The 27,543-nt window shown below is 42.2% G+C and overlaps 1 protein-coding gene across 2 annotated transcripts in view; it reads left to right on the top strand.

Annotated features, from left to right (window-relative positions):
• The window catches only part of khdrbs3 (KH domain containing, RNA binding, signal transduction associated 3), a 248,543-nt gene extending 235,103 nt beyond the window's left edge, over positions 1 to 13,440 (top strand). Inside the window, exons 8-9 of one of the 2 annotated variants that reach the window (XM_023975210.2) lie at positions 9,614 to 9,672; positions 12,514 to 13,440. In XM_023975210.2, the coding sequence (XP_023830978.2) occupies positions 9,614 to 9,672; positions 12,514 to 12,605 (151 nt within the window). In that variant the 3' untranslated portion in view covers positions 12,606 to 13,440. Of the gene's footprint in view, positions 1 to 9,613; positions 9,673 to 12,510 lie in introns of both variants that reach the window. The other variant, XM_023975209.2, reaches the window with a different exon arrangement.
• The last annotated feature ends 14,103 nt before the right edge of the window (positions 13,441 to 27,543 follow it).

Here is a 27,543-nt window from a genome sequence, read left to right as displayed (position 1 = left end):
ATTTGTAAATGACCATTCGCCGAGTCAAGGATTGTAGGATAGTCAGTTTTTACAAGGGTATGTTTGCAGCATGACGTGAAGGGAGGCTTTGTGTGCAAATAGGAAAACCAATTCTAGATTAATTTTGGATTGGAGATGCTTAATGTGAGTCTGGAAGGAGGGTTTTACAGTCTAACCAGACACCTAGGTATTTGTAGTTGTCCACATATTCTAAGTCAGAACCGTCCAGAGTAGTGATGCAAGTCGGCAGGCGGGTGCGGACAGCGATCGGTTGAAGTGCGATCCTTTATCCATCTGCTGTTTCCCACATGCTTCGAGAGGGCACCTGTTCCTGTTCCCAAGAAAGCTAAGGTAATGAGCTAAAAACGATACGCCCCGTAGCACTCCACTTCCGTCATAATGAAGTGCTTGAGAGAACTGTCAAAGGACATATACCTCCACCTACCTGACACCCTAGGACCCACTCACAATTTGCTTACCGCCCCAAGTAGGTCCGCCAGACGATGCAATCGCAACCACACGGCACACTGCCCTAACCCATCTGGCAGAGAAACTATGTGAGAAGTGCTGGTTTCATCGACTAACAGCTAGCTTGTAACACATAGTACCTCCAAACTCGTCAAGCTCGAGCCTGGCGTTTCGCCGTGCTGTGCAATGGGGTACTGGGTACATCCTGACGGGGCCGCCCCAGTTGTGTAGGAGTAGTGTAATAACATCTCCACCCGGCTGATCCTCAACATGGGGCCAAAGTGCGTTTGCCCTTCCTTGTACTCCTGTTCACCAAGATGCGTGGCCATGACGCTCAACTCAATCATCAGTTTGCAGACGCACTACATGGGTGGCTTTGATATATACAACGATGAGACGGCTACAGGGAGGAGGTGAGGGCCTCGGAGTGTGGTGTCAGAGAAAATAACCTCACCTACAGTCAAACAAAAAAAGGAGATGATCGTGCGACTTCAGGAACAGCAGAGGAGCACCCTATACTTGAGGACTGTTATTAGTGAGGGATGTTATTATAGTTTTAGTGTTCCTCGGCGAACATCACGGACAAACTATCACTAGCCACTTTAAACAATGGCACTTAATATAATGTTTACATACCCTACATTACTCATCTCATATGTATATACTGTACTCTATACCATCTACTYCATCTTGCCTATGCCGTTCTGTACCATCACTCATTCATATATCTTTATGTACATATTCTTCATCCCTTTACACTTGTGTGTATAAGGTAGTTGATGTGAAATTGTTAGGTTAGATTACTCGTTGGTTATTACTGCATTGTCGGAACTAGAAGCACAAGCATTTCGCTACACGTGCATTAACATTTGCTAACCATGTGTATGTGACAAATAAAATTTGATTTGATTTGATTTGAGACCTGAAAATAGTTGTGTACCAACGCTCCCCATCCAACTTGACCAAGCTTGAGAGGATCTGCAGAGAAGAATGGGGGAAACTCCCCAAATACAGGTGTMCCAAGCTTGTAGCGTCTTACCCAAGAATAGTCGAGGCTGTAATCGCTGCCAAAGGTGCTTCAACAAAGTACTGAGTAAAGGGTCTGAATACTTATGTAAATTTGATGTTTCAGTTWAATTTTTWAAAATATATTAGCAAAAAAATCGAAAAACCTGTTTTTGCTTTGTTATTATGGGGTATTGTGTGTAGATTGATGAGGAAAATMATTTWTTTCATCCATTTTAGAATAAGGCTGTAACCTAACAAAATGTGGAAAAAGTCAAAGGGTCTGAATACTTTCTGAAGGCACTGTACTTAGAAAATAACTAGATGATTACTTCTTTGATTACTTTTAAATTCCGAAAGGATGTTTGCCAAAAAATACATTGACACCTTTCTGTTTTCTCAATTACATAAATTGTGGTGGTTCCATCTGAGAGAGTCTGACCACTATGATGTCAGAGACCACTATGATGTCAGAGACCACTATGATGTCAGAGACCACTATGATTTCAGAGACCACTATGAGGTCAGAGACTACTATGATGACACACCAAATGCATTTGATGATTATTTTTGTCTTCTAATGCCTCTTAAGGGGAAAGTTATCCAAAAYTAACTTAAAGTAATCCGATCACGTTACCGAGTTTGGGTAATCCAGAAGTTACGTTTTTGGACAGGTAAGTAGTAACTGGAATGGATTACATTACAATTTCAGAATTTTCCTAAGACAGGATTCAGACAAGGCTAGGACATCAGGGTTTGCGGAGTGTGCTAAAGCAGTGAATATAACAAACGTATGGAGGAGTCTTCTAATGTTAACATGTATGAAAKCAAGGCTTTTACGGTTACAGATGACAACAAATGAGAGCGCCTGGGGAATAGGTGTAGTACTGGGGGCTACAGGGCCTGGGTTAACCTCTACATCACCAGAGGAACAGAGGAGGAGTAGGATAAAGGTACGGCTAAAGGCTATAAGAACTGGCCKTCWTGTGCGTTGGGAACAGAGAATAAAAGGAGCAGATTTCTGGGCGTGGTAGAATAGATTCAAGGCATAATGTACAGACAAGGGTATGGTAGGATTTGACTACAGTGGKGGTYAACCTAGGCATTGAGTGACGATGAGGGAGGTTGCATCTCGGGAGMCACCAGTTAAGCCAGGTGAGGTCTCCGCATGCATGGGGGGTGGGACAAAAGAGSTATTTAAGGCATGTTGAGCGGTACTGGGGCCTCTACAGTGAAATAAAACAATAAGAACTAACCGAAACAGCAGTAGACAAGGCATAAAGAGAGAGAGGCATAAAGCAATCATGGCGATGAATGGGCAGAGAGGATCAGTTAGGCACACACAGGACCTGAGTTCGAGGTACAGTGTTAATGAACAGTCCAGCAGGCATCAGCTGTGTAGCCGAGTGATCATAGGGTCCAATGAGCAGCAATAGGTGAGTCAGGGAGCCGTTCGGTAGTCGCTACTACGCTAGGCGAGCGGGATACACAGAGTTCAGAAAGCTAGCGGGCAGGGGCTAGCAGATAGGTCTTCGGCGACATCGCAACAGAAAAGCCTGTTGAAACCACATCGGAAGATTACGTCGGCAGACCAGTCATGATGGACCGGCGGGGCTCCGTGTRGACAATAAAGGGGTCCAGGCCAATTGGCAAAAGAGGTATTGTAGCCCAAGAATTAGCTGGTATACTCCATRGTCTGGCTGGGAGATGGGCCTAGCTCGAGGCAAGCTCAAGGTTTGCTTCGGGACAGAGGCGTTAGCCAACAATAGCCACTAGGTTGCAGCTAGCTAGCTGCGATGATCCAGTGTAATGGTCCAGAGCTTGCGGCAGGAATCCGGTGATGTGGTAAAGAAAAGCAGTCCGATATGCTCTGGGTTGATATCGCGCTGTGCAGACTGGCAGGTAATTGTCCGASCTCAAGCTGGCTGGTGTCCGAGTTAACGGTGAAGACCGCTAGCATTGGCTAACAATGACTAGTAGCTAGTAGCTAGTTTGCTGGCTAGCTCGTGATGGAGGTTCCAGTTATAAGGTATAACAAATAGCAGATCCGTACCACATTGGTTGAGGTGGGTGGCAGGAAAGTATATTTATTTTGTAGATGGAAAGTGAGATTAAAATCTATACGGGAAAAAAATGAAAAACAGACTATTTACAGACTATTAACACGGGACAAGACAAACACARGCCCCACTGCTATGCCATCTTGGATATAGTTGTGTAAAGTACCTGAGTGGCGCAGCGGTCTAAGGCACTGCATCTCAGTGCAACAGGCAACACTTCAGTCCCTGGTTCGAATTCAGGCTGAATCATATCCGGCTGTGACTGGGACTCCCATAGGGCGGCGCACAATTGGCCCAGCGTCGTCTGTGTTTGGCCGGGGTAGGCCGTCWTTGTAAATAAGAATTTGTTCTTAACTGACTTGCCCAGTTAAATAGTGGGTAAAGAAATCAAGGAGTTATACTATAACAACTTACAAGTTCTCGGCATGATTAGGCCTAGGAAATATGCAACATGTTGGTATTTTCCCTAGTATTTCAGGCTTGGCACACATTAGCAGTACATTAGTTCAACAGAGTAAATTAGTTCAGCAGAATTGTATTGATTTCTATCTAAGAACCAGAGGTCATGCAGTTCTCAGATGGGTACTTTGTATAATTACTTTACCTGCATATTTTATCATTTCAGTATAGTTCTGATTTAGTTCTCAGCAGTATGTAATGTTTTGTTTTGACAAGCAACTTCTGTCTTTGGCCCTAATTTGTTCTAGCGCTTAGAGATATTTTAGTTCTTGTAGGCTAACTTTGCTTCAGCCGCTAGAATATTTTAGTCTTGTAGGCTAATTATGCATTAGCCTAGAGTATTTTAGTTTGTAAGGCTATTTGCATTCAGCGCTAGAGATATTTTAGTCTTGTAAGCTATTTGCTTTTCAGCGCTTAAGAGTATTTTAGTCCTTGAAGGTAATTTGTAGCGCTGTTATTTATCTTGTAGCTTACATCTGGCTTAGGAGATATTTTAGTCTTGTCAGGCTAATTGCTTCTAGCACTAGAGATATTGTTTTTAGTCCTTGTCAGTGCTAATTTGCCTCTTCACGCTAGAAGAGAATATTTAGTCTTGTCGTCAGGCTAATTCTTCTTCAGCGCCTAGAGATATTTTAGTCTTGTTAAGGCTAATTTGCCTTCAGCGCTAGAGATATTTTAGTCTTGTCAGGCCAAACAAGTGTTTTTTTTGTTGCTGCCTCAGGTGCTGTTTGGAGAGTTTCCAGACGCTCTCAGGATGATGRCAGTTTATTGAACATGATGAAGAACTGAGGGTGACTCCCAAATGGAAACCTATTCTCTATATAATGCACTTATTTTGACCAGAGSCCTATGCACCCTAGTCAAKAGTAATACACTATTGGGTGTCATAGGGTGTCATATAGCATGCCATTTGGGATGCGACCTCAGTCTACATGCTTGGGCTGTATTAACATTGCAGTCACCTCCCCATCCGTTCACCAAGACACAATCTGAACCTGAGGTGACTTTAAATGCCGTAGGCCTGACTGCTGAACATTGATTGACCATCGATAAGTTGATTACCATGGGGGGGTCAAATTCAGACAAAGCAGATGATTATAGTCACACATTATGTAAATCCATGACGTTTACCATTCAGTCTGTCTTTGTGACAGCGCAGCAAGGGTCCAACAGTGCCGATTGCCTTCGCAATCAGCTGCTGAGACAAGCAATCAACAGCATTTTCCTGAGGGAGTTTTCAATTTCAATTACACCAACCTCTTTTTGGATAATATACAGGACACATTCTTCCAAGTCCAGTTCCTTTTGTGTTATATTTGGTCTATTTTTGTATTTTGGGGGCATTTTGCTATATTTTCCAGAGCCTTAATCCATGAAATACAAAATACATACTGTACCCACTCTAAAATGTGTCAATACTTTTATTTATATAACTAGGCAAGTCAGTTAAGAACAAATTCTTYTTTACAATGACGGCCAACCAGGGAACAGTGGGTTAATTGCCTTATTCAGGGGAAGAACAACAGATTTATACCTTGTCAGCTCGGGGATTTAATCCAGCAACCTTTCGGGTATTGGCCAAATGCTCTAACCACTAGGCTACCTGCCACCCCAATATGAATGAAGTTATCTTGCTATCAAAATGCCCCTTATATTTGCATGAAATGTATGAGGAAAATCTGTTGAATATGCTGTTGAATGGTCTTCGTCTTGCTTTGGAAAACCTATGAAATATTTAGTGTKTTCTCTCCTCTGGATATGACTGCCYATTATAGATTGTTCTTCTCAGTGCCTCTGGATCCTCTCTAATGTCCTAGCATATCTCTGCAAGTTTATCACAGAGCAACAGAAGAGTAATGGCTGTGTGAGAAAGCAAAGTCCACCAGGGACGTGTACTGCATCATTCAGATGTAACACCACCATCTGTTWAGTGGCGGCGCAAACGGCAAAATCACTACTTAAGATCAGCCATTTATAGACATATCTGTAAAACTGAGAGCCAGGCAGTAGGTATACCTGTGGACGAGCAGGTCTGGAGTCAGATTCCCTCATTCCTGATCACGAGACAGGGTTAGCTAATGGGCGCTATGGGTGTTCATTTATCAAGGTCAAGGCCAGCCAGCGCTTTAAGACAGATTGCTCTGGGTTTCTCCTTGCTCTGCTCTATCATTAGCTGTTAAGGAATGTTTACAGAGTTTGCTTGTGATTAAAACAACATAAAAAATGAATTCAGTTGGGTACGTCGGGATTGTTTCAGTCCCTGACTCGTTCCCAGCATCGTGTTTACTCCATTAGTGACTYTTTATAAAGTGTTGATGGATGGTTTCTAATACGTGTGATTTAGCAATCTCTTTTATCCAAAGCAAATTACAGTCATGCGCGCATACATTTTATGTATGGGTGCTCCCAGGAATTGAAACCACTACGCTACCGTTCTACCAACTGAGCTACAAAGGGCCACTATAAAAGTGCTATGAGGCATTTGACTGTGCCATTTGGGATGCAACCTGTATTTTACTTGAAGGGCATATGAGCAGTTAGTTTCACCTGGATGGTTGCCCTTCAGGACGTACCTGAGGCCTGAGGACTCACTGACCAGACCAGGGTAATAGAGGAGAAAAGGTGTGAGGATATTGACTAAATGTCATCCCAGAAATTAGAAGTGCCTAACAGCTTTGGGAGTCCTCCTCTCGTCGTTTTAAAAGGGGAATGCTTTAACTTGGCAGCTCTCTGAGGACCTAACTGKCGTTATTGGTCCTCGTAGGCTTTAGCTTTACACCAACAGGAAGGATGAGARGCTTGTTTAGCCCCTCAGCTTCCCAGGGCGTTTTAGCAGAACGGTTTGTAGTTGAGTGTGTATTCAGAGGGGTTCCGCTCTGGGAAGAATACACCCCAGTGTTGAGACATGGTGTGAAATCAAATTACCACAAACCCTGTCAGGTGTTTCACAGTGTACAAGACATGGAAAGAGAGAAATAGCATTCATTTGTTGCATCTTCTCTCTCTCTCTTGCTCTCTCCTTTCTCTCTCTCTCTCTCTCTCTCTCTCCTCTCTCTCCTTCTCCCTCTCCTTTTCTCTCTATTGTCTCTCTCTCTGTTACTCTCTCTCTATATATATATTTCTCACACTCACTCTCTCTCTCCTCTCCTCTCTCTCTTTCTTCTCTCTTTTCTCTCTCTCCTTTCTCTCTCTATCTCTATCTATCTCTCTACCACTCTTGCCTCTCTGTTTTTTCTCCTCTTAAAGCCCATTTATGAGTGTGTTTGCGGTATATATTAGCAGCTGGACACCAGTGAAAGTCTCACAGTGGTACCTCTGCTGTGAGGGTTGATTGGAAAACATCACACTCTGAATAACAACGTCTGGCTTCTCTTTGTGGACACAGAGCATAAATATTCACTCACATCTTAGCAGGGGTCCAGTTTAGATAAGAGGAAAAAGCCTGCCTTTGTTTCTGCTGTTATTGTTCACTGGTTGAGTCATGAGCTGTGTGAGCAATGCAATCTTCATGCCAAGTCAATGATCTCCCCGGGGAAGAAACCCAACATGAATGCCTTCTCTGGACAATGTCTCAAGCAGACGTTTATAGATCCACAACAATGGACATTTTTCCCCCTCTGTCCCRGTACATGATTTTCAATTGTTCATGTCAGCTTGTGTCTTTAAGCCCCCCCCCCCCTCCAAAAAAAACATGCTGTCAATCAAAGTTTAATAATGATTAAGTGCTTTGAAATGAGAAAATCATAAACGTCAACCTTCTGTGTGGATATGGTGTATATATGGGCCTGTAGTGTCACCTCCAGCACTAAGCCAAAGAGAGGAGAGGAGAAGTGACCCTGTCATAGACCTATTGTAGTAACACTAATWTATATTTTGTACACAATAAAGAAAATCAATTACATCTAAATATTGCTCCCAGCATTGATCAAAACTTATATTCTTGATCTGACTGAGTTRGCCTGCATCTTTGCGAACGAGTGGAATCATGAATAGGGGTTTGTTCGTTATGTTCCACTGCGTTCCCCGTATCTGCCTCCCGGATTTGCCTTTTTAGCAGCACATTCACCACTCTCTCAAATGGCTAGCTCTGCCCTCTCGCGGCACAGGCCGAGGAAGTCGGCTCAAGTAGGCTAGCTGGCGGCAGAGACTTATGAAGGGCTCTGGCTAGTATTACTCTAGCCAGCTAGAGGGATGAAATAGGAAGCTAACGTTATTCGGAGCCTACCTCAGCAGGCGCAAAAAATAGGCTACTAAGTTCTCATAATAACTTTCTTATCAACCAAGTTAGGAACAAAAAAAATAAGATATGTTTCAATATGAACATCTCCTATCTTCCATATAGGACTACATTAAAATGCCATCATAATGCAAATAATACAGGTCATACATGTTGGTGGTTGTTTGTTCTTATCTCCATCACCCACTGGAGTTGATAGCTTACCCATTACCTACTTTTTTTTACCACTACAGTTTTTTTAACCTTATTTTAACTAGGCAAGTCAGATAATTCTTATTTACAATGACGGCCTAGAAACAGTGGGTTAACTGCCTTGTTCAGGGGCAGAACGACAGATTTTTACCTTGTCAGCTCGGGGATTCGATCTAGCAACCTTTCGGTTACTGGCGGGCCCAACTAGGCTACCTGCCGCCCCGAATACATCACTGATATTAATACAATTACAATAGTAAGTAATATTCAAATAATTAATGTGAATGTGATAATACGATCATCTGTGTGCGCCATTGATGTCTGCAGAGCTTGATTAGTAATGCCTAGGAATACAAAGAGATGTACAAAGAGATGKGATATCTATGTGACGAGTTGATGATATGCAATTCATCATTACAACTGACTGAACAGATGCTACGTGTCAGTGTGAATCAGTTCTCATATTTCGCCTCTTTCAGGGGTATAGCATTACAATTGTATAGCTAATAGGCTATGTGTTTATAGATCGACTGAGGTAGATGAACCTACAGCAGCCAAGGTGATAATGGCTGGGGGTGGGAAGGGGGGGACTCAGCTGTGATGGGCCGCCAGTGTCGGCTCTATGACAGCTTTATGATGAATTACCTTTCTGGGTCTGACTGATAGGTCTGATACTGAATGATGCCAGCACACGGTTGTTCTGTCAGCAAGTCAACGGGCACGGCTGAGAAATAAATAAAGAATAGCAAAGAAATGAACCACAATTCAAGACAGACTTTTTATTTTTCATTACAGGTGCCATCTCTCATATACAGTATATCTCCATATCCTGTGTTATGGGACAGGATATGGGGGGGATGGACACAGCCATCCTCTAAGAGAGGGAAGGCATAGTTATGAAAGAAACATTCTGTATGAACCTTTTGCGTATGTTTGTAATGCCATGTAGAGTATATCTTTATGATTACATACAGCGGAATGGTACATCAATTGTGCACATCATTTTCTCACGTTGACATTATTTCACTTTCCCGAACAGTTCATGTCGTTCACATTCCAGGTAATGATTTGATGCCTGTGTGTTGTAGAAACCCCAACCTCTATTGTTCTCTATTAAGAAAKGGCCCGGGCATGTCATTTTATTGTTAAAAAGAGATTCTGATGGATGTCTCCTCTTTCTTTCCTTACACAGCTCAGACGATTATTATGAGTACGGACACGATAATGGTGAGGAATCGTATGAGTCATACGGTGAGTTACTAACTGCTTTATTAACATATAAAATGTTGTTGAAATGAATACTGTCTTGTTCAATGTGGTTCTTTGTTCATCAGCAGTTTGAATGCTGTTCATTCTTAAAAGGGGGGGGGGGGTTCTTAGCTGACATCTGGAATTGTTTTAAGATGGTCACATTAACTATTTGATTTAGAATTTTTGGACCCCTTTAGGTATAAAAAAAAATTAAGAAAAAAGGTATTTGATAAAATATTGAATTTGGCCTTTACTACCATAACCCAGAGAAACGCACTGAATAACACGTTGTAAATGCACTGAATAACACATGGTAAGTGTTAATGAAGTGAAGTGTTTGTCCTAGCTAGGAGATATAAGAAAGCTCAGGAAATATATATATATATATATTATTATTATTATTACACATATTTAACCTCTTTTTGGGTAGGCACAAAACTACCTTCATCCTACATAATATTTTTTTAACCGGTGCCTGTTACATTCAGACGAGTCCCGTGACATTTGTGGGGGTCATAAAGCAAAATGTAGAACCCCATTGTGTTTCTGAGAATCTCCCCTTTTCCACAGTGGGTTCACATTAGTTTGTAGCCCAAACGGTTCGGACGCTACAAACAGAAGTTGGCACAAGGCTGTATCTTCTTCAGACAAGTCCCCTGACACTTGTGGGGGTTGTAGAGCAAAATACCATTGTGTTCGTGAGAGTCTAGCCTTTCCATAGAGAGGTCAAAATAGGTAGGTAAAACAGTTCGGGAGCGACAGATGTTTTTGTGAGAAGACCGGTGTTCCAGATGTTTCATGGACAAACACAGATCTAGCTCTGCCACCTTTCACTGCAGATGTGGATCTGCGATATCGGCAGATGAGGTAGATTGAGACMGATATCTTCAGTTTAAACTGACGGATTTTGAAGGGGATTTTTTTATTATGTTATGTAGATTGACGCACCTGTACGTCAGTTGACTCTAAGGGTTTTCAAACCCACATACAATGTAATTTCCCTGAGTAGGCACTCCATACATTTTTGGGACACATTTGTTGTAGATGTATCGTTAGCATTATTCAGGGTGCCAGGTGATGGGATAACATGAGGCATGTTCTTTGTCAATATAACGGTAAAATAATTTCTGAATGATTTGTCTGTTTCACAACTGAATTAGACCTCTTWTACGCAACTCCATATGAACAGTGCTCATTTTTCTGACAATGTCAAATACAATTATGTTATTATAAAGGTTGGGGATGTCTGATAAAGACAGTAATTCTATAAAGCGGGGCATGGCTACGTCTACACAATACCCTGACTGTATTCATACATAAACCATGAGTGATAGAGTAACTGATATGCCTTGACGTCTGGTTTTCTAATATAGCTTTAACCATAGTTTTATTTTCTGGTGTAATGACTTGAGCGCTGTATGGTTCCTGTTTCAGTCACTGAGCCGTTAATGTCATCTCATTACCCAGGTCTCCTCTTGCTTTGGCAGATGTCAATTCTTACAGCACTTCACAGTAAATGTATACAGTTGTCACCAGACTGAGACACTATCTGTAACATGAAGGACTTACAGTATATGTTCTTTGGTCCATAATAACTTTGTAATTGACCATAACATAGGGCAGGTAGCCTAGGAGCCTGTACGAGCTTTGGGCTAGTGACCGAAGGTCACTGGTTCGAATCCCCAATCTGACTAGGTGAAAAATCTGRCGATGTGCCTTTGAGCAAGACACTTAACTTTAATTGCTCKTGGGTCACTGTCAATGATGGCTGATCCCTGGCTGTGAGGCTGTCTCAGGGGAATTGGGATATGCAAAAAACATGTGTATAATGCACACACTAGTATAATACACACTACAAATGTAAGTACCCACCTAATTGTTGTTATTTTAACTGAAAGAAGAGCTTATTCATATTCCTATTTGCAATAATAGATTAACACACAGGAATAATGTGGCAAGCAACTCTGGTGGAAAAGTGTAAAGAACTAACCTCCAAAGCACACACACAGACACACACAGTGGTGAACAGTGCCACGCTAAATGCTTTCTAACAGGACAAAAGAAAGAGGTGTTTGACAGTTCAAAGGAAGGGGATGTTTAAATGATAAACAGAGTTGATGGTACATAGCTGATCTCTAAACACAAGGTTACCTTGGTCACTGTTTCTCTAAAMTGAGTGCCAGAGAAACGGTGACAGGTTTAATTAGAAACTATTGGTTATGGGCTGCCAGCAGAGACCATGTCAGGGAAAAAACAGTCCTTTGTGAGCCTCTGCTCTGCTCCGGGGATGAGACTCTGTTGGCTAGAGATCACACAAAGGCTACCATCGATGCAGCAGGCACTTGGCACATAGACAGCAGAGGGCCTGAATGAGGTCTGATTTGGGCTAATGGTTATTGTGCCCTTTTGCTAGGAGCCACTACACTGGCTCTTTTCAAGTAGCTATTTGATCTTCTGTTTCAATTATCTAAATGCATCCTTCTAGGTGAATGACAAGCTTCTTGGTGGATGTTTTGTTTGAACTACAGAGGCTGTGGGAGTCTTCTGTTGTTCCGGTTGGATAAGCCATGTCAACATCAGACTCTCAAAGGATTTTGTGACCAGAAAGTCCATGATGCTTCATTTGTGTTCACTGATGAAGACAGAACCTTGACATAATTGAACTATTTGTGACTGGATTGATGCCTGATTAAAGTATGATAGCTGAATGCTTACCTCAGTTCCAGGCTAAGGAAAATATAAAAATGTTGTCCAATAACCTCTTGACACCAGCGTACAAATGACATAAACATCTGAGTTACACAAAAGTGTGTTTCTTATTGTTGTTTCCCTATAAAGCAGGTCAGGAGGAGTGGACAACTAATCGCGGGAAGGTGCCAGCTGCACGGACGACCAAGGGAGTGTACAGAGAGACGCCCTACTCCAGATATTGAACTGATTATACAAGAACCTGCACAATCCCTCACGGACGTGTCATCAAGTAATGGATTTTATACGGACGCTCCCTTCTTTTTAGAATAAAAACACTCAATCGTAAATGTGTGTTTTAAAAACAGAAAAACCTGGTATCATATCAAGACTGTTTTCACCAGAATAATGTGTATATTTTAGGTCATCTACCCACTCCTAAACAAGTAGATATCTAAATACTATGGACCTGGTTATAGAGGGATTGGTCACTTTAATATGTTAGTGATTTAGTTGTAGAGAGGTGAAGTATTGTAGATATTTTTTCCTGGGGGTGATTGGTCAATTGTGTCCCTTGTAAATGAAACCWTTCCAATCAGAAAACAGAACGATCCTGAAATACATATTGTTGTTTGATCTCCTTTTGTAAATGATAGGTCTTTAGTGTTAAAGGGCTTATACAAGCATGGTGTGGAATCATTGTGGATAGTGTCAGGTGTTTTATCCTATCTTAAAACGTGTGTAGACATGTGTGTTTAATTCCCACCTTTAATCAATCTTCATTCACAGGCCATACTCTTCTTTTTTTTTGTGTAAAAATCTTCAGTAAAAAAAAAAGAATCAAGAGCTGCAAAACATTTTATGTAAAGCTCTTAATAATTAATTCCAATCTATTATTTTTTAGGGGGTTAAAAACCTGAAATGCTTTCAGACAATGTAATAATCCGTTTCTTGAGACATTAAACCATGTAGAATTGGTCTGGTAGCAGAAATAGTGTATTAGCATATTAACCTTCTCTGCTTATGTAAGCCCTTTAAATTTTTCTTCTTGGTTGATGCTCAATAAACTTTTTGAAAGAAGTAAGTTTGTGTTCAAGAGCCTAATTCTGTATTTACATAGCTAAATAGAAAAACATTATAATCTAAACTTACAAAACGAACATTGGAAAGAATGATGCTGATGATAATATTGAAATGCTCACTTTAATACAGGTTTTTATATTCCGTAATGAATGTATAGACTCTTGAGCGATACCATGTTGATCAAGAATTAGCTTCTGAATAATATGATAACATGTAAAACCGCATAAAAGTTAACATTATGTTTATGAAAAATCTTAAAACTGAATGCAAGCAACAAAACAACACAATTTTGTAAGAACTGTGTCGCATATTTGTATTTTACAATTCAGGTAATGTTTTGTAGGGAATGGTTTTGATACAATGTCAACCACAGATTTAAGTCTTTGATGTTGTGTGTTTTTCATATGTTATCTCTTAATAAAACGGATTACAATGTGTTACAGCATAGGGAACAGTACAGTACACTAACATATACACTAACAATGGCATCGGCACCTGTATTTTCTTGCTTGCCTATCTGACAATAAGTCACTTTGAGCACCTTATAATAGACAGTGCTATTACATTTTAATGACAACAAGCAGTGACACCAGGAGAAACACCTAGGGACTGTTCATAGCTTTTCTACTGGATGTAAGCAATGGCTTTCACACAATTGTATGGAATTTGTATGGAGGGGAAATCGTTTCTGTTGTTGTTTTGCTCCCTGTGTTCCCCTCTGGTGGTGTGGCCCTCTATCTCTCAGTCTATAAAGACCCATGCGGCCCCTGCCCTTTGGCCATGCCCCTCCGTTAGAGAGATTCTAAATGACCTCTGAACCCCAGCTGACCTCCGCACTGAGAGGACGGCAGACAGAGAGTAGCTGTTTTAAAAGACCTCCGTCCATCCGTTCCACAAGGTAATCAAACCCAACCAACCTAACCTCACCCTAACGTAGACTGACAAACATAAAGCACTAAAACCAAAATGAACTTTAATATGTTGTTCTTTATTACGTCTTTCTTAATCTTGAAGGGGTTTAAAAGTCAACACTGGGGATTAATTAGACTTCGATATAAAACATTAAAAAGTAATATAAATAGCTGTAATATTTCTAGAAAGTTTGGTGTGCAATAAGTGTATTATAAGACTTTGATAAAATATGTTGTATTGTAAGTAAAATGAATTCCTCTTTAACCGTACTAAAACAATTGTTCTGGATCACTTTAAATTGCAGTAGTTTGTTTTCTTTCTGTACCTTTATTATTGTAATCAATCATGTTATTTTCTTTATTTTAGGCTGGTGCCAGAGCCCACGACACGAAATCATACGTCCGAACACTCTCAAGCTCTGAAGGTGAGTTGCAACCCACACTATTCTTCGGATAATTCTCCTCCTTTAAATCAACATAACCAGGGCGCTTTTGTTACAAATACAGTATTAGCRAAGATTAAAAAGCTACAGGGCTGTATAGTGCACTACTTTTGACCACCAGAACCATATGGGCCCTGGTCAAAAGTAGTCTACTACAGTGCCTACCGAAATTATTCACACCCCTTGACTTTTTCCACATGTCGTTGTGTTACAGCCTGAATTTAATATGTATTATATTTAGATTTTGTGTCACTGTGTCACGCCCTGACCTTAGTTATCTTTGTTTTCTTTATTATTTTGGTTAGGTCAGGGTGTGACGAGGGTGGTATGTGTGTTTTTGTCTTGTCTAGGGGTTTTATATATCWATGGGGTTTCTGTATGTCTAGGTGTGTGTAGTTAGTCTAGGCATATGTAGGTCAATGGTGGCCTTGATTGGTTCCCAATCAGAGGCAGCTGTTTATCGTTGTCTCTGATTGGGGATCCTATTTAGGTTACCATTTGCCATGTTGGTTTTGTGGGTTATTGTCTATGTGAAGTTGCATGTCTGCACTCTTTGTTTATAGCGTTCACGTMTTGTTGTTTTGTATTAGTTTGTTTAATGTTCTTCGTGTTCATTCGTCTTACATTAAAAGTATTTATTCACATCACGCTGCGCTTTGGTCTCCTCACTACGACGAACGTGACACACTGGCCTACACACAATACCCCATAATGTTAAAGTGGAATTATGTTCTTAGAATTTTGTACAAATGAAGTAAAAATTAAGAGCTGTAATGTGTTGCGTCAATAAGTATTCAACTCCTTTGATATGGCAAGCCTAAATATGTTCAAGAGTAAAAATGTGCTGAAAAACTTCTTCTGGATCAAATCCCGTTAGCGGGATGGATTTGACAACATCCGATGAAATGGAAGAGCGAGAATAAAAAATAAAAAATAAAAAAATATTTAACTTTCATACATTCACAAGTGCAATACACCAATATAAAGTTAACATCTTGTTAATCTAGCCACCATGTCATATTTCAAAAAGGCTTTATGGCGAAAGCAAACCATGCGATTATCTGAGGACAGCCCCCCATCAAACAAACACATGACAATCATATTTCAACCCGCCAGGCGCGACACAAAACTCAGAAATAACGATATAATTCATGCCTTACCTTTGAAGASCTTCTTCTCTTGGCACTCCAATATGTCCCATAAACATCACAAATGGTCCTTTTGTTCGATTAATTCCATCGTTATATATCCCCAAAATGTCKATTTATTTGGAGCGTTTGATTCAGAAAAACACCGGTTCCAACTCGCCCAGCATGACTACAAAATATCTAGTAAGTTACCTGTAAACTTTGTCCAAACATTTCAAACAACTTTCCTAATCCAACTTTAAGTATTTTAAAATGTAAATAATCGATCAAATTTAAGACGGGATAAACTGCGTTCAATAGCGGTTAAAATGAAAGTGGAGCGAGCTTCAGGTCACGCGCCCCAACCACAACAGTACACTTGGCTATACACCCAGAAAGGAAAGGACTACTTCTTCATTTCTCAAAGGAAAAACATCAACCAATTTCTAAAGACTGTTGACATCTAGTGGAAGCTATAGGAACTGCAAACATATTTCTCTTAAAACGGGCTTGCCATAGGAAACTAATGGAAAACAGATTGACCAAAAAAAAAAAATCTAATCAGTTCTGTTATACTCACAGATTATTCAAACAGTTTTTGAAACTTCAGAGTGTTTTCTATCCAAATCTACTAATAATATGCATATCCTAGCTTCTGGGCCTGAGTAGTAGGCAGTTTACTTTGGGCACGCTTTTCATCCGGATGTGAAAATACCGSCCCCTATCCCAGAGAGTTAACAAATCACATAATAATTTTCATGGACTCACTCTGCGTGCAATAATCGTGTTTAACATGATTTATGAATGACTACCTCATCTCCGCAAGCCACACATACAATTATCTGTAAGGTCCCTAAGTCAAGCAGTGAATTTCAAACACAGATTCAACCACAAAGTCCAGGGAGGTTTTCCAATGCTTTGCAAAAAAGCATGGTGAAGTTATTAATTACACTTTGCATGGTGTATCAATACACCCAGTCACTACAAAGATAAAGGCGTCCTTCCCAACTTAGTTTGTCGGAGAGGAAGGAAACCCTTCAGGGATTTCACCATGAGGCCAATGGTGATTTAAAAAATTTACAGAGTTGAATGGCTGTGATAGGAGAAAACTGAGGATGGATCAACAGCATTGTAGTTACTCCACAATACTAACCTAAATGACAGAGTGAAAAGAAGGAAGCCTGTACAGAATATAGAAATGCATCCTGTTTACAATAAGTCACTAAAGTAAAACTGCAAAAATGTTGAATCTTGAATACAAAGCGTTTTGTTTGGGGCAAATCCAACACATCACATCACTGAGTACCACTCTTCAATCTTTGTGGTGGCTGCATCATAGGTTTGCTTGTTATTGGCAAGAACTAGGGAGTTGTTTAGGATAAAAAGTTACGGAATAGAGCTAAGCACAAGCAAAATCTTAGAGGAAAACCTGGTTCAGTCTGCTTTCCAATAGACAGTGTGATAGAAATTCACCTTTCAGCAGGGCAATAACCTAAAACACAAGGCCAAATATACACTGGAGTTGCTTAACAAGACGACATTGAATGTTCCAGAGTGGCTAAGCTACAATTTTGACATAAATCGACTTGAAAATGGCTGTCTAGCAATGATCAGCAAGCAAAGCTCTTAGAGACTTACCCAGAAAGACTCTGAGCTGTAATCGCTGCCAAAGGTGATTCTAACATGAATCGACTCAGGGGTGTGAATACTTATGTAAAGGAGATATTCATTTTCAATAGATTTGGAAAAATGTCTAAAAACAGGTTTTCACTTTGCCATTATGGGCTATTGTGCGTGAGAAAAAAACAACAATTTAATACATTTTGAATCCAGGCTATAACACGACAAAATGTGGAATAAGTCAAGGGGTATGAATAGGGTGCTCATTTGGATGTGGCCACACAGATCCTATTATGAGCTCAACATATTGTGGTGCCTCTAAGCAGCCGTGGAACATGGCTGAAGGGCTTGTTCCCACCTTGTGTTAAACATGGTAAACCCATGTTACTGCGGCAGAGGAAAGCTGTTCCTCTGGGATAGTCTCCAGACTGGGGAGAAATCCTGGACGTCTCAACAGAGCACAAACCATAATCCTCCCTGTTTTACCGGCCCACAATCCCCCTGGTTGTGTGTGCCAGGCGGGGRCGCTGCCACCCTTTGTGTCTCTGTGATTAGTATACAGAGGAGCTCAGCTCTGTGCAGGCGTGGGCCCCGTGCCATCAGAACCAACCTCTATAGGCCCTTCCAGCTGGAGACATATGAAAAGGATAGCGAGCTGAGCGCTGGCGGGGTTCTCATCTCCTCTCCATCATCAACACACATAGAGATAATGACTTATTGATTGGTTTTGACAAAAATCCATTAAACTTCAAAGAGCAGCCGGGCTCTTTTACGTCCYCAATGACAATATCTTAGAAGTGATTAAAGAGCTTGTTGTTGTTGTTGATAATATTGTCGTTGTTGTTTTTGTGTTCGTTTAAGCTGCTTATAATAGATTTTTGTATCCTTTCAGGTTGAAACAAAACATCGCTGGAATGACATGACTCTAAGATGTAGCTTCCAGACAGCTCTCAGAAGAAATGCCCCGATTTGGTCTTGAAAAGGAAAGGAGAACACATCTCCCAGCTGAAGAACCAGATGAAGAAACTTCAGTGTGGATCTCTGATCTATCTACAGACCAAACACTGAACATTTCATTTCTCTCCGTGGATGTCATAGCAGAGCCACCTGTAGAGGAACTGTAAAGGGAATAGGCTAATGTGTAGATCACACTTCCTCAGTCTTGTCCCATAGACACAGCAGACCAGCATCACACTTCCTCAGTCTTGTCCCATAGACACGGCAGACCAGCATCACACTTCCTCAGTGTTGTACCATAGACATGGCAGACCAGCATCACACTTCTCCCAGCTTTTATAGAGAGAGACAATTAACCCGTATAACACTTCTCCAAGCTTTAAGAGCGAGAGGGAGACAGCAGTCCAGCCTCACACTTCTCCCATGCAGCCTCTAGAACCCAGGGCAGGAGACCACTGGTCAACGCCCACACTTGTCCTCCTCAGAGAGACAGACAGGAGAACCTGTATCACACTTCTCCTCCAGAGAGACAGACAGGAGACCTGTATCACACTTCTCCCTCTGGAGACAGACAGGAGACCTGTCACATCACTACTCCTCCAGAGAGACAGGCAGGAGACCTGTATTCCACTTCTCCTCTAGAACCACAGGCAGGAACCTGTATCACACTTCTCCTCCAGAGAGACAGACAGGAGACCTGTATCACACTTCTCCTCCAGAGAGACAGACAGGAGACCTGTATCACACTTCTCTCTGAGGACAGGCAGGAGACCGTATCACACTTCTCCTCCAGAGAGACAGGCAGGAGACCTGTATTCCACTTCTCCTCCAGAGAACAGACAGGAGACCTGTATCACACTTCTCCTCCAGAGAGACATGCAGGAGACCTGCATTACACTTCCCCAAGCATCTAGAACCACAGACAGGAAACCTGTATTACACTTCTCCTCTATAGAGAGACAGACAGGAGACCTGCATCACACCTACTCCTCCAGAGAGACAGGCAGGAGACCTGTATTCCACTTCTCCTCTATAGAGAACAGACAGGAGACCTGTATCACACTTTCCTCTGGAGACAGACAGGAGACACTGCATCACACTACTCCTCCAGAGAGACAGGCAGGAACCTGTATTCCACTTCTCCTCCAGAGAGACAGACAGGAACCTGTATCACACTTCTCCTCCAGAGAGACATTGCAGGAGACCTGCATTACACTTCCCCAAGCATCTAGAACCACAGACAGGAAACCTGTATTACACTTCTCCTCTATAGAGACAGATAGGACCCAGCTAGRAATGAGGAATCAGCCCAGAAGCGTCCCTCTTCCGGGGGGCCGGAACTGATTGAATCGGCCCGGAATCGGGTGTCGGACTCGGCCCGGAATCAAAATGAATAACTGCCCAGAATCGGCCCAAGTACATTGGCCATTTCCGTCTACCGTAATTRAGCCGACTTTGCCGGCATCTTACCAGAATCCCCCCAGAAGCTGCCCGATGCCAATTTAAATAAATGTATACAAAAATTACCCTATTTAGTCATTTTAAATATTACTATTATACATTTTATGCATACAAATTATACCCATCCACCAAAAAGCTTTATCTCGGAGGAAACACTGTACACCTGTTGACCGTGTCAGCGCCTGGCATAGGAATCGCTACAGCGCAATGGGACAAGGACATTCTGACCGGCCAAACCCTCCCCTAACTCAGACGACGCTGGGCGTCGCCTCATGGGTCTCCCGGTCACTGCCGGCACGGGTATCGAACCAGCATCTGTAGAGCCGCAGTTTGCACTGCGATGCAGTGTCTTAGAGTACTAAAAAAAGTACTAAAATACAACTTCAACAGGATTAAAGAATTTTATTGAAATGTTAATTGTATTTTTTGATCACAGAAACAATGATAAAATATGGAAAAATAAATAAATAATGAAATGTTAATTATATAAAGCAACCCGTGTAATCATCTGCCAGAGAGTGTCTCCAATCGGCCCGAGACGCAAGTAATACGTTTGGGCCAGATAACTCACACCGGAATCAGCCCGAGCTCAATCCCCGCATCCTAGCCATAAGTAATATTGCCTAAGGCAGCCCAGACTCGAGCCTCAAGACGTTGGCCGAATCTAACTCTCAGCCGAGCGCCCCCGACTGAATCGGCCCAGATCCACTGTGATAGCTAGGGAGACCTGTATCACACTTCTCCTAACCTCAAAAAAGACAGACAGGAGACCAGCCCGGCAATGGAGTATCTCATCTTCTGGCAGAATCTGCCAGGGAACATTTTATTCTTCACAGAGACACAAAGCCCTCATCTCAAATGGCATCCTATTCCCTATACGGTGCACTACAGGGCCTCTGGTCAAAAGTAGTGTACTATATAGGGAATAGGGTGCCATTTGGGAAGCAGCTCGGCTCTGTATACATTTGATGTACATTCTAAAGTTGGCTGAACTGACAGTGAACCCTACTAGTGTTTCTTTGTGGACTCAGATAGTTAAATGGGGGGAAAACGTGTCATCCTTCCCCACATTATGATGTTTACTGTCATAATGTGAGGCTGGTGGGAGGAGCTATATGAGGACGGGCTCATTGTAATGGCTGGAATAGAAGAAATGGAATGGTATCAAACACATCAAACATATGGAAACCATTTATTCCATTCCAGCCATTGCAATGAGCRCGTCCACCTATAGCTCCTCCCACCAGCCTCCACTGCTGTGTAACCCAACTGCAAGGGAAGAGAAAGAAATGAATAATGCAGTATGCCACAGGCCTGACATCCTATTGCTCGAAATGACACTTCTAATTGCATTTGGTTTTGTTCATTACCGTATATATAATCCACTCAAATGAATAAATAATTCACTTGCAGTGCCTTATTGTATGCCAAGAAGCTTAGATAGTCTAGAGTCAGTGAAATACAGAGGAAGGAAAAATGGCACTCAGAAAAACAGCATTCAGGACAAAGGGTTCCCAAACTGGTCTGAGATCATCTGAACAGGCCACGAGGGCAGTGGAAATCCCAAAATAGCTTTCCTTGTATAAAACAACTCTACTCTGTGTCTGCATCCCAAACGGCATCCTATTCCCTATGTCTATTCCTCTCCACTGATGTTGTCAGTGGAGTAGCAGCCAGACAATAGTTTTCCATTAGAGGAAGTGATTCTCTTTTCACTCTGAGGCCAGGCCCCCGGACAATAACACTGAAGCGGTGTGTGTGTGTGTGTGTCAACTCTCTCATCATCGCCGGGGGATAGCAGCTAGTGGCTCCACTTCCACTCTGGAGTGGRTTATAATGCCAAGGCTTATCTGGGATTATCCTGTCTGAGTTAATGCAGAGTAAGAYCAGTTACATGGCTTACTTGATTATGAATGTACGTAAAGGATGTCACGATTCTGGCTGTCACCGTGAGACAGCTCTATTCACGACGTTCTCTTGCTCTGCAGACACACACACACAAACACTCAAATGTGTTTTGCTATCCTTGTGGGGACCAAACAATTGATTCCCATRAAAAATCCTGTTTTCCTTAACRCAAACCTTAACCCCAAACCTCTAACCCCTTGTGAGGACTGGTTTTACCATCCTTGTGAGGACTTCTGGTCCCCACAAAGATATTAAAACCCAAAACACACAAATACACGCTCACACACACACACACACACACACACACACACACACACACACACACACACACACAACACACACACACACACACACACACCACACACACACACACACACACACACACACACACAACACACAACACACACACAACACACCCACACACACACACACACACACACACACACACACACATTTGAACATCATATTCATTCCACAGTGATGCTCAGAACAGAATGCAATTATACACCTATTGTCAGATCCTGTATGTCCAACAATGAATAATGCCAGTGAGCTACAGGAACATTTTCATCTAGTTTTCATTGATGTGTATTCCATTCCTTTTAATCATGTTGATGAGCTCTTACCTAGCAGCCACTTCCTGCCTTTTATTCTATAATTAACTCAAGGTCTCATTATCTCCTCTTGATTAAAACGCTGTGATCAATGTTGAAGTGCTCCTCTTTTATTGTCACCAATCATGTGGAAGGTGCATCAACCAGACTACAGCCACAGGTCACTAACGGCCTGTCATTTAGAAGAGAGGATGTCCCAAGACGCTCGTTTCTTGGTTTATGTGCTTTACTTCTAGCAAGCATTCCACATGCTATAACCAACTGTGTCATCATGTCAATGTCCTGTGCACTTGTAAACCTCATGCTTAGATAATAAATGTTTAATATACTGTCATGTATTTATTAACCGGAAAAATGAATTTCTTAAGTGATCTTCTGTACTACGGTAAAAAGTTGTGTGGTAGGGAAAACATTGTAAATGTACTGTGGTAGAAATAAGAAACAAGTTGTTAGTCACAGTAAAAATATAAARGCAACATCCAGCWATTTCAAAAATATTACTGAGTTACAGTTTGTATCAGGAAATCAGTCAATTGAAATAAATTCATTAGGCCCTAATCTATAAATTTCACATGACCGGGAATACAGATATGCATCTGTTGGATCAGAAAACCAGTCAGTATCTGGTGTGACCTCCATTTGCCACATGCAGCGCGACACATCMCTTTCGCCTAGAGTTGATCAGGCTGTTGATTGTGGCCTGTGCAATGTTTTCCAACTCCTCTTCAATGGCTGTGAGAAGTTGTTGGATATTGGTCGGAATTGGATCACGTCGTCATACAAGTTGATCCAGAGCATTCCAAACATGCTCAATGGGTGACATGTCTGGTGAGTATGCAGGCCATGGAAGAACTGGGAAATTTTCAGCTTCTAGGAATTGTGTACAGATCCTTGCGACATGGGGTTGTGCATTATCATGCTGAAACATGAGGTGATGGCGGAGGAAAAATTGCACGACAATGAGCCTCAGGATCTCGTCAAGGTCTCTGTCCATTCAAATTGCCATCAATAAATACAATTGTGTTCATTGTCCATAGCTTATGCCTGCCTATACCATAACCACACCGACACCATGGGGCACTCTGTTCACAACGTTGACATCAGCAAACCACTCGCRATGACGTCATACACCCTGTCTGCCATCTGCCCGTTACAGTTGAAACCGGGATTCATCCATGAAGAGCACACTACTCCAGCGTGCCAGTGGCCATCGAAGGTGAGCATTTTCCCACTGAAGTCATTTACGACGCCGAACTGCTGTCAGATCAAGAGCCTGGTGAGGACAACGAGCACGCAGATGAGGTTCCCTGAGACGGTTTCTGACAGTTTGTGCAGAAATTCTTGGGTTGTGCAAACAACACAGTTTCATCAGCTGTCTAGGTGGCTGGTCTCAGACAATCCCGCAGGTGAAGAAGTCGGATGTGGAGGACCTGGTTGGCGTGGTAACGTGTGGTCTGCAGTTGTGAGGCCAGTTGGACGTACTGCCAAATTCTCTAAAATGACATTGCAAGCAGCTTATGGTAGAGAAATGAACATTACATTCTCTGGCAACAGCTCTAGTGGACATTTCTGCAGTCAGCATGCCAATTGCATGATCCCTCAGCTTCCTCAACAATTGCATTCTCCCTTAAAACTGCACATTTTAGATTGGCCTTTTATTGTCCCCAGCACAAGCTTCTTGATATGCCACACCTGTCAGGTGGATGGATTATATTGGCAAGGGAGAAATGCTCACTAAGAGGGATGTAAAAAAATATGTGTGCACAACATTTTTAGAGAAAGAGGCTTTTRGTGAGTATGGAACATTTCTGGGATCTTTTATGTCAGCTCATGAAACATGGGACCAACACTTTATATTTGTGTTCAGCGTAAATACAACACAATACAATGATCTCTGRCCCTCTGTACTTCTGACTTAACATCAATATAAGACTCAGACTGCATCCTAAATTGCATCCTATTCCATTTATAGTCCACTACTTTTGGCCAGGGCSCATTCGGCTCTAGTCAAAAGCAGTGCACTACATAGGGAATACGGTGCCTTTTGGGACACAACCTCTAATGAGAATCACAACATGGGATGTCTATGAAATAAATGACATGCCAGAATATTCCCTGTATTGATTTGACACTCTGGGATGAAGTCAGTTTATAAATATAGGTTTACTCTTTTAAGAGGCCTCAGATGYAAAGTCCTGGTGGATCTTGGCAGTTTGGCAGATTTGGAAACTTGAAAAGGCATTAATTTATGAATATTATTTACCTTCAGATGCCCTTGAAACAATACTTSCACATCAAACAGGTTTGTGAAAGGGAAGGGCTGTCTTTCTTTCCTACCTCTTTAATATTGTATGTTCTCTCCTCTCCTCTGTGGCTACTGTCTCCCTTAGATACATATCTTTCTTGAATGTAAATATGTCTTTATTCTCTACTCTTTTATCTCTATTCTACCTTTGGATACGTCCCAAATGACACCCTATTCCCTTCKTAGTGCAATAGTTTTGATAGGGTGTCATCCGCGTCTCATAGATCTGACTTTGAACTTTTGTTTCCCACTGAATGAAGTTTAGTCCATCTGCTCTTGTCCTCATCATATATATCAAAACAAAGGCTGTCCCAAGTGGCACCCTATTCAGATGTGGTCTCTCCTAGACAAATGGAGTATGATTCAAAATTGGGTGGTTATTTCAAGAAAGGAGCCTTATACTGCAAATGGGATTGTTTTCAGCTTCACTAAATCCATCACAGCCAGTTCACAACCAACAACCATCTTCATCTAATTCTGGCCTATATTCATATGAACAGGAAATGACTAAAACAACCAAACGGTCTTTGAACCGTGAAACGGATCTTCTACCTGTTCTGTATCGTGTTCTAGGGGCCAGATCATATGTAGGTGTTTTATCTGCACTACAGACCAGGTTGTTGTTGCTTTCTTCTTCTTACAGGTGAGAATAACAAGAGAATCGCTCTAGAAAACCCTGAGGAGTGCGGCCGACTCATTTTTGCAGGGCAGAGGCAGGGGCTGAGGCTGAGGCTGGGGCTGAGGCAGGGGCTGAGGCTGAGGCAGAGGCTGGAGTTTAGATGGCCTTTTCGGCAGTCAGCTTCTGACAGCAAGGCTGTCTGGTGGTAATTGCCTGCTGGGGCCTGGCTGTCTGGTTGTTATCTAGTCTGAACTATAAGCCTCTACTCTTCTTCTCTGCGCTGATATCATGGCCCTATAGATACAATACATGGATGTTCTGTTATTAAGTATATTCGTATTAAACTTTCACAATGTGTTTCATCCATTAGAAATAGGAATGGGGTCAGAATATCCTCCTATTGTGAATATCATCAACCTAGTGTGCATCCAAAATTACTTCCTATTCCCCATTACTTTTAACCAGGGCCCATTCAGGACAGAGCCTGTCTCAGCTCTGTCTCTGATGGTTGGATAATGTTAGCAGATGTTAATGCGAGCGTAGCAAAATGCTTGTGCTTCTATTTCTGACAGTGCAGCAATATRTAACAAGTATTCTAACAATTCCACAACAACTACCTAATACACACAAATCTAAGTAAAGGGATGGAATAAGAATATGTACAAATAAATATATGAGCAATGACAAAGCGGCATAGGCAAGATGCAATAGATGGTAGAAAATACAGTATATATATATGGGATGAGTAATGCAAGATATGTAAACACCAATTTTAAAGTYGCATTAATAAAGTGACTAGTGATCCATTTGTTAGAGTGGCCAATGATTTCAATTATGTATGTAGACAGCAGCCTCACTGTGTTAGTGATGGCTGTTTAACAGTCTGATGGCCTTGAGATAGAAGRTATTTTTCAGTCTCTCGGRCCCTGCTTTAATGCACCTATACTGACCTCGCRTTCTGGATGGTAGCGGGGTGAACAGGCAGTGGCTCGGGTGGTTGTTGTCCTTGATTACCTTTTTGGCCTTCCTGTGACATTGGGTGCTGTAGCTGTCCTGAAGGGCAGGTAGTTTGCCCCCGGTGATGCGTTGTGCAAACCGCACCATCCTCTGGAGAGCCCTGTGGTTGTGGGCGGTGCAGTTGCCTTACCAACCAATGATGAGRATAGAGGTTCTCCAGGGAACTGGAGGAAAGATAGATGCAACTCATAAGTATGATACAGCACGACAGGATGCTCTCAATTGTGCATCTGTAAAAGTGTGTGAGGGTTTTAGATGACAAGACACATTTCTTCAGCCTCCTCAGTTTGAAGAGGCGCTATAGCGCAATCTTCGCCATACTGTCTGTGTGGGTGGACTATTTCAGTTCGTCCTTGATGTGTACGCCGAGGAACTTAACACTTTCCACCTCCTCCAATGCTGTCCTGTCAATGTGGATAGTGGGGGGGTGCTCCCTCTGCTGTTTCCTGAAGTCCAAGATCATCTCCTTTGTTTTGTTGACGTTGAGAGAGAGGTTGTTTTCCTGACACCACACTCCGAGTACCCTCACCTCCTCCCTATAGGCTGTCTCATTGTTGTTGGTGATCAAGCCTAGTACTGTTGTGTCATCTGCAAACTTGATGATCGAGTTGGAGGCGTGCATGGCCACGCAGTCATGGTGAACAGGGAGTACAGAAGGAGGCTGTTTCCTACCTTCACCAGCTGGGGGCGGCCCGTCAGGAAGTCCAGGACCCAATTGCACAGGGCGGGGTTGAGACCCAGGACGAGACATCAAGGACGAGGACTTCAAGCTTAATGATGAGCTTGGAGGGTACGATGGTGTTGAATGCCGAGCTGTAGTCAAGGAACAGCATTCTTACATWGGTAGGGTGACAGGTATGGTGGAGGTGATATGATCCTTGACTAGTCTCTTAAAGCACTTCAGGATGATAGGAGTGAGTGCTACGGGGCGATAGTCATTTAGTTCAGTTACCTTTGCCTTCTTGGGTACAGGAACAATGGTGACTGGGATAGGGAGAGATTGAATATACCCGTAAACACACCAGACAGCTGGTCTGCGCATGRTCTGAGGACACGGCTAGGGATGCCGTCTSGCCCGGCAGCCTTGTGAGGTTTAACACGTTTAAATGTCTTACGTC

This window comes from Salvelinus sp. IW2-2015, linkage group LG30, assembly GCF_002910315.2.
Source record: "Salvelinus sp. IW2-2015 linkage group LG30, ASM291031v2, whole genome shotgun sequence".
NCBI classification, from domain to species: Eukaryota; Metazoa; Chordata; class Actinopteri; order Salmoniformes; family Salmonidae; genus Salvelinus; species Salvelinus sp. IW2-2015.
The sequence above is the reverse complement of the archived record's forward strand: the minus strand, read 5'-3'. Positions and strand labels throughout refer to the sequence as shown.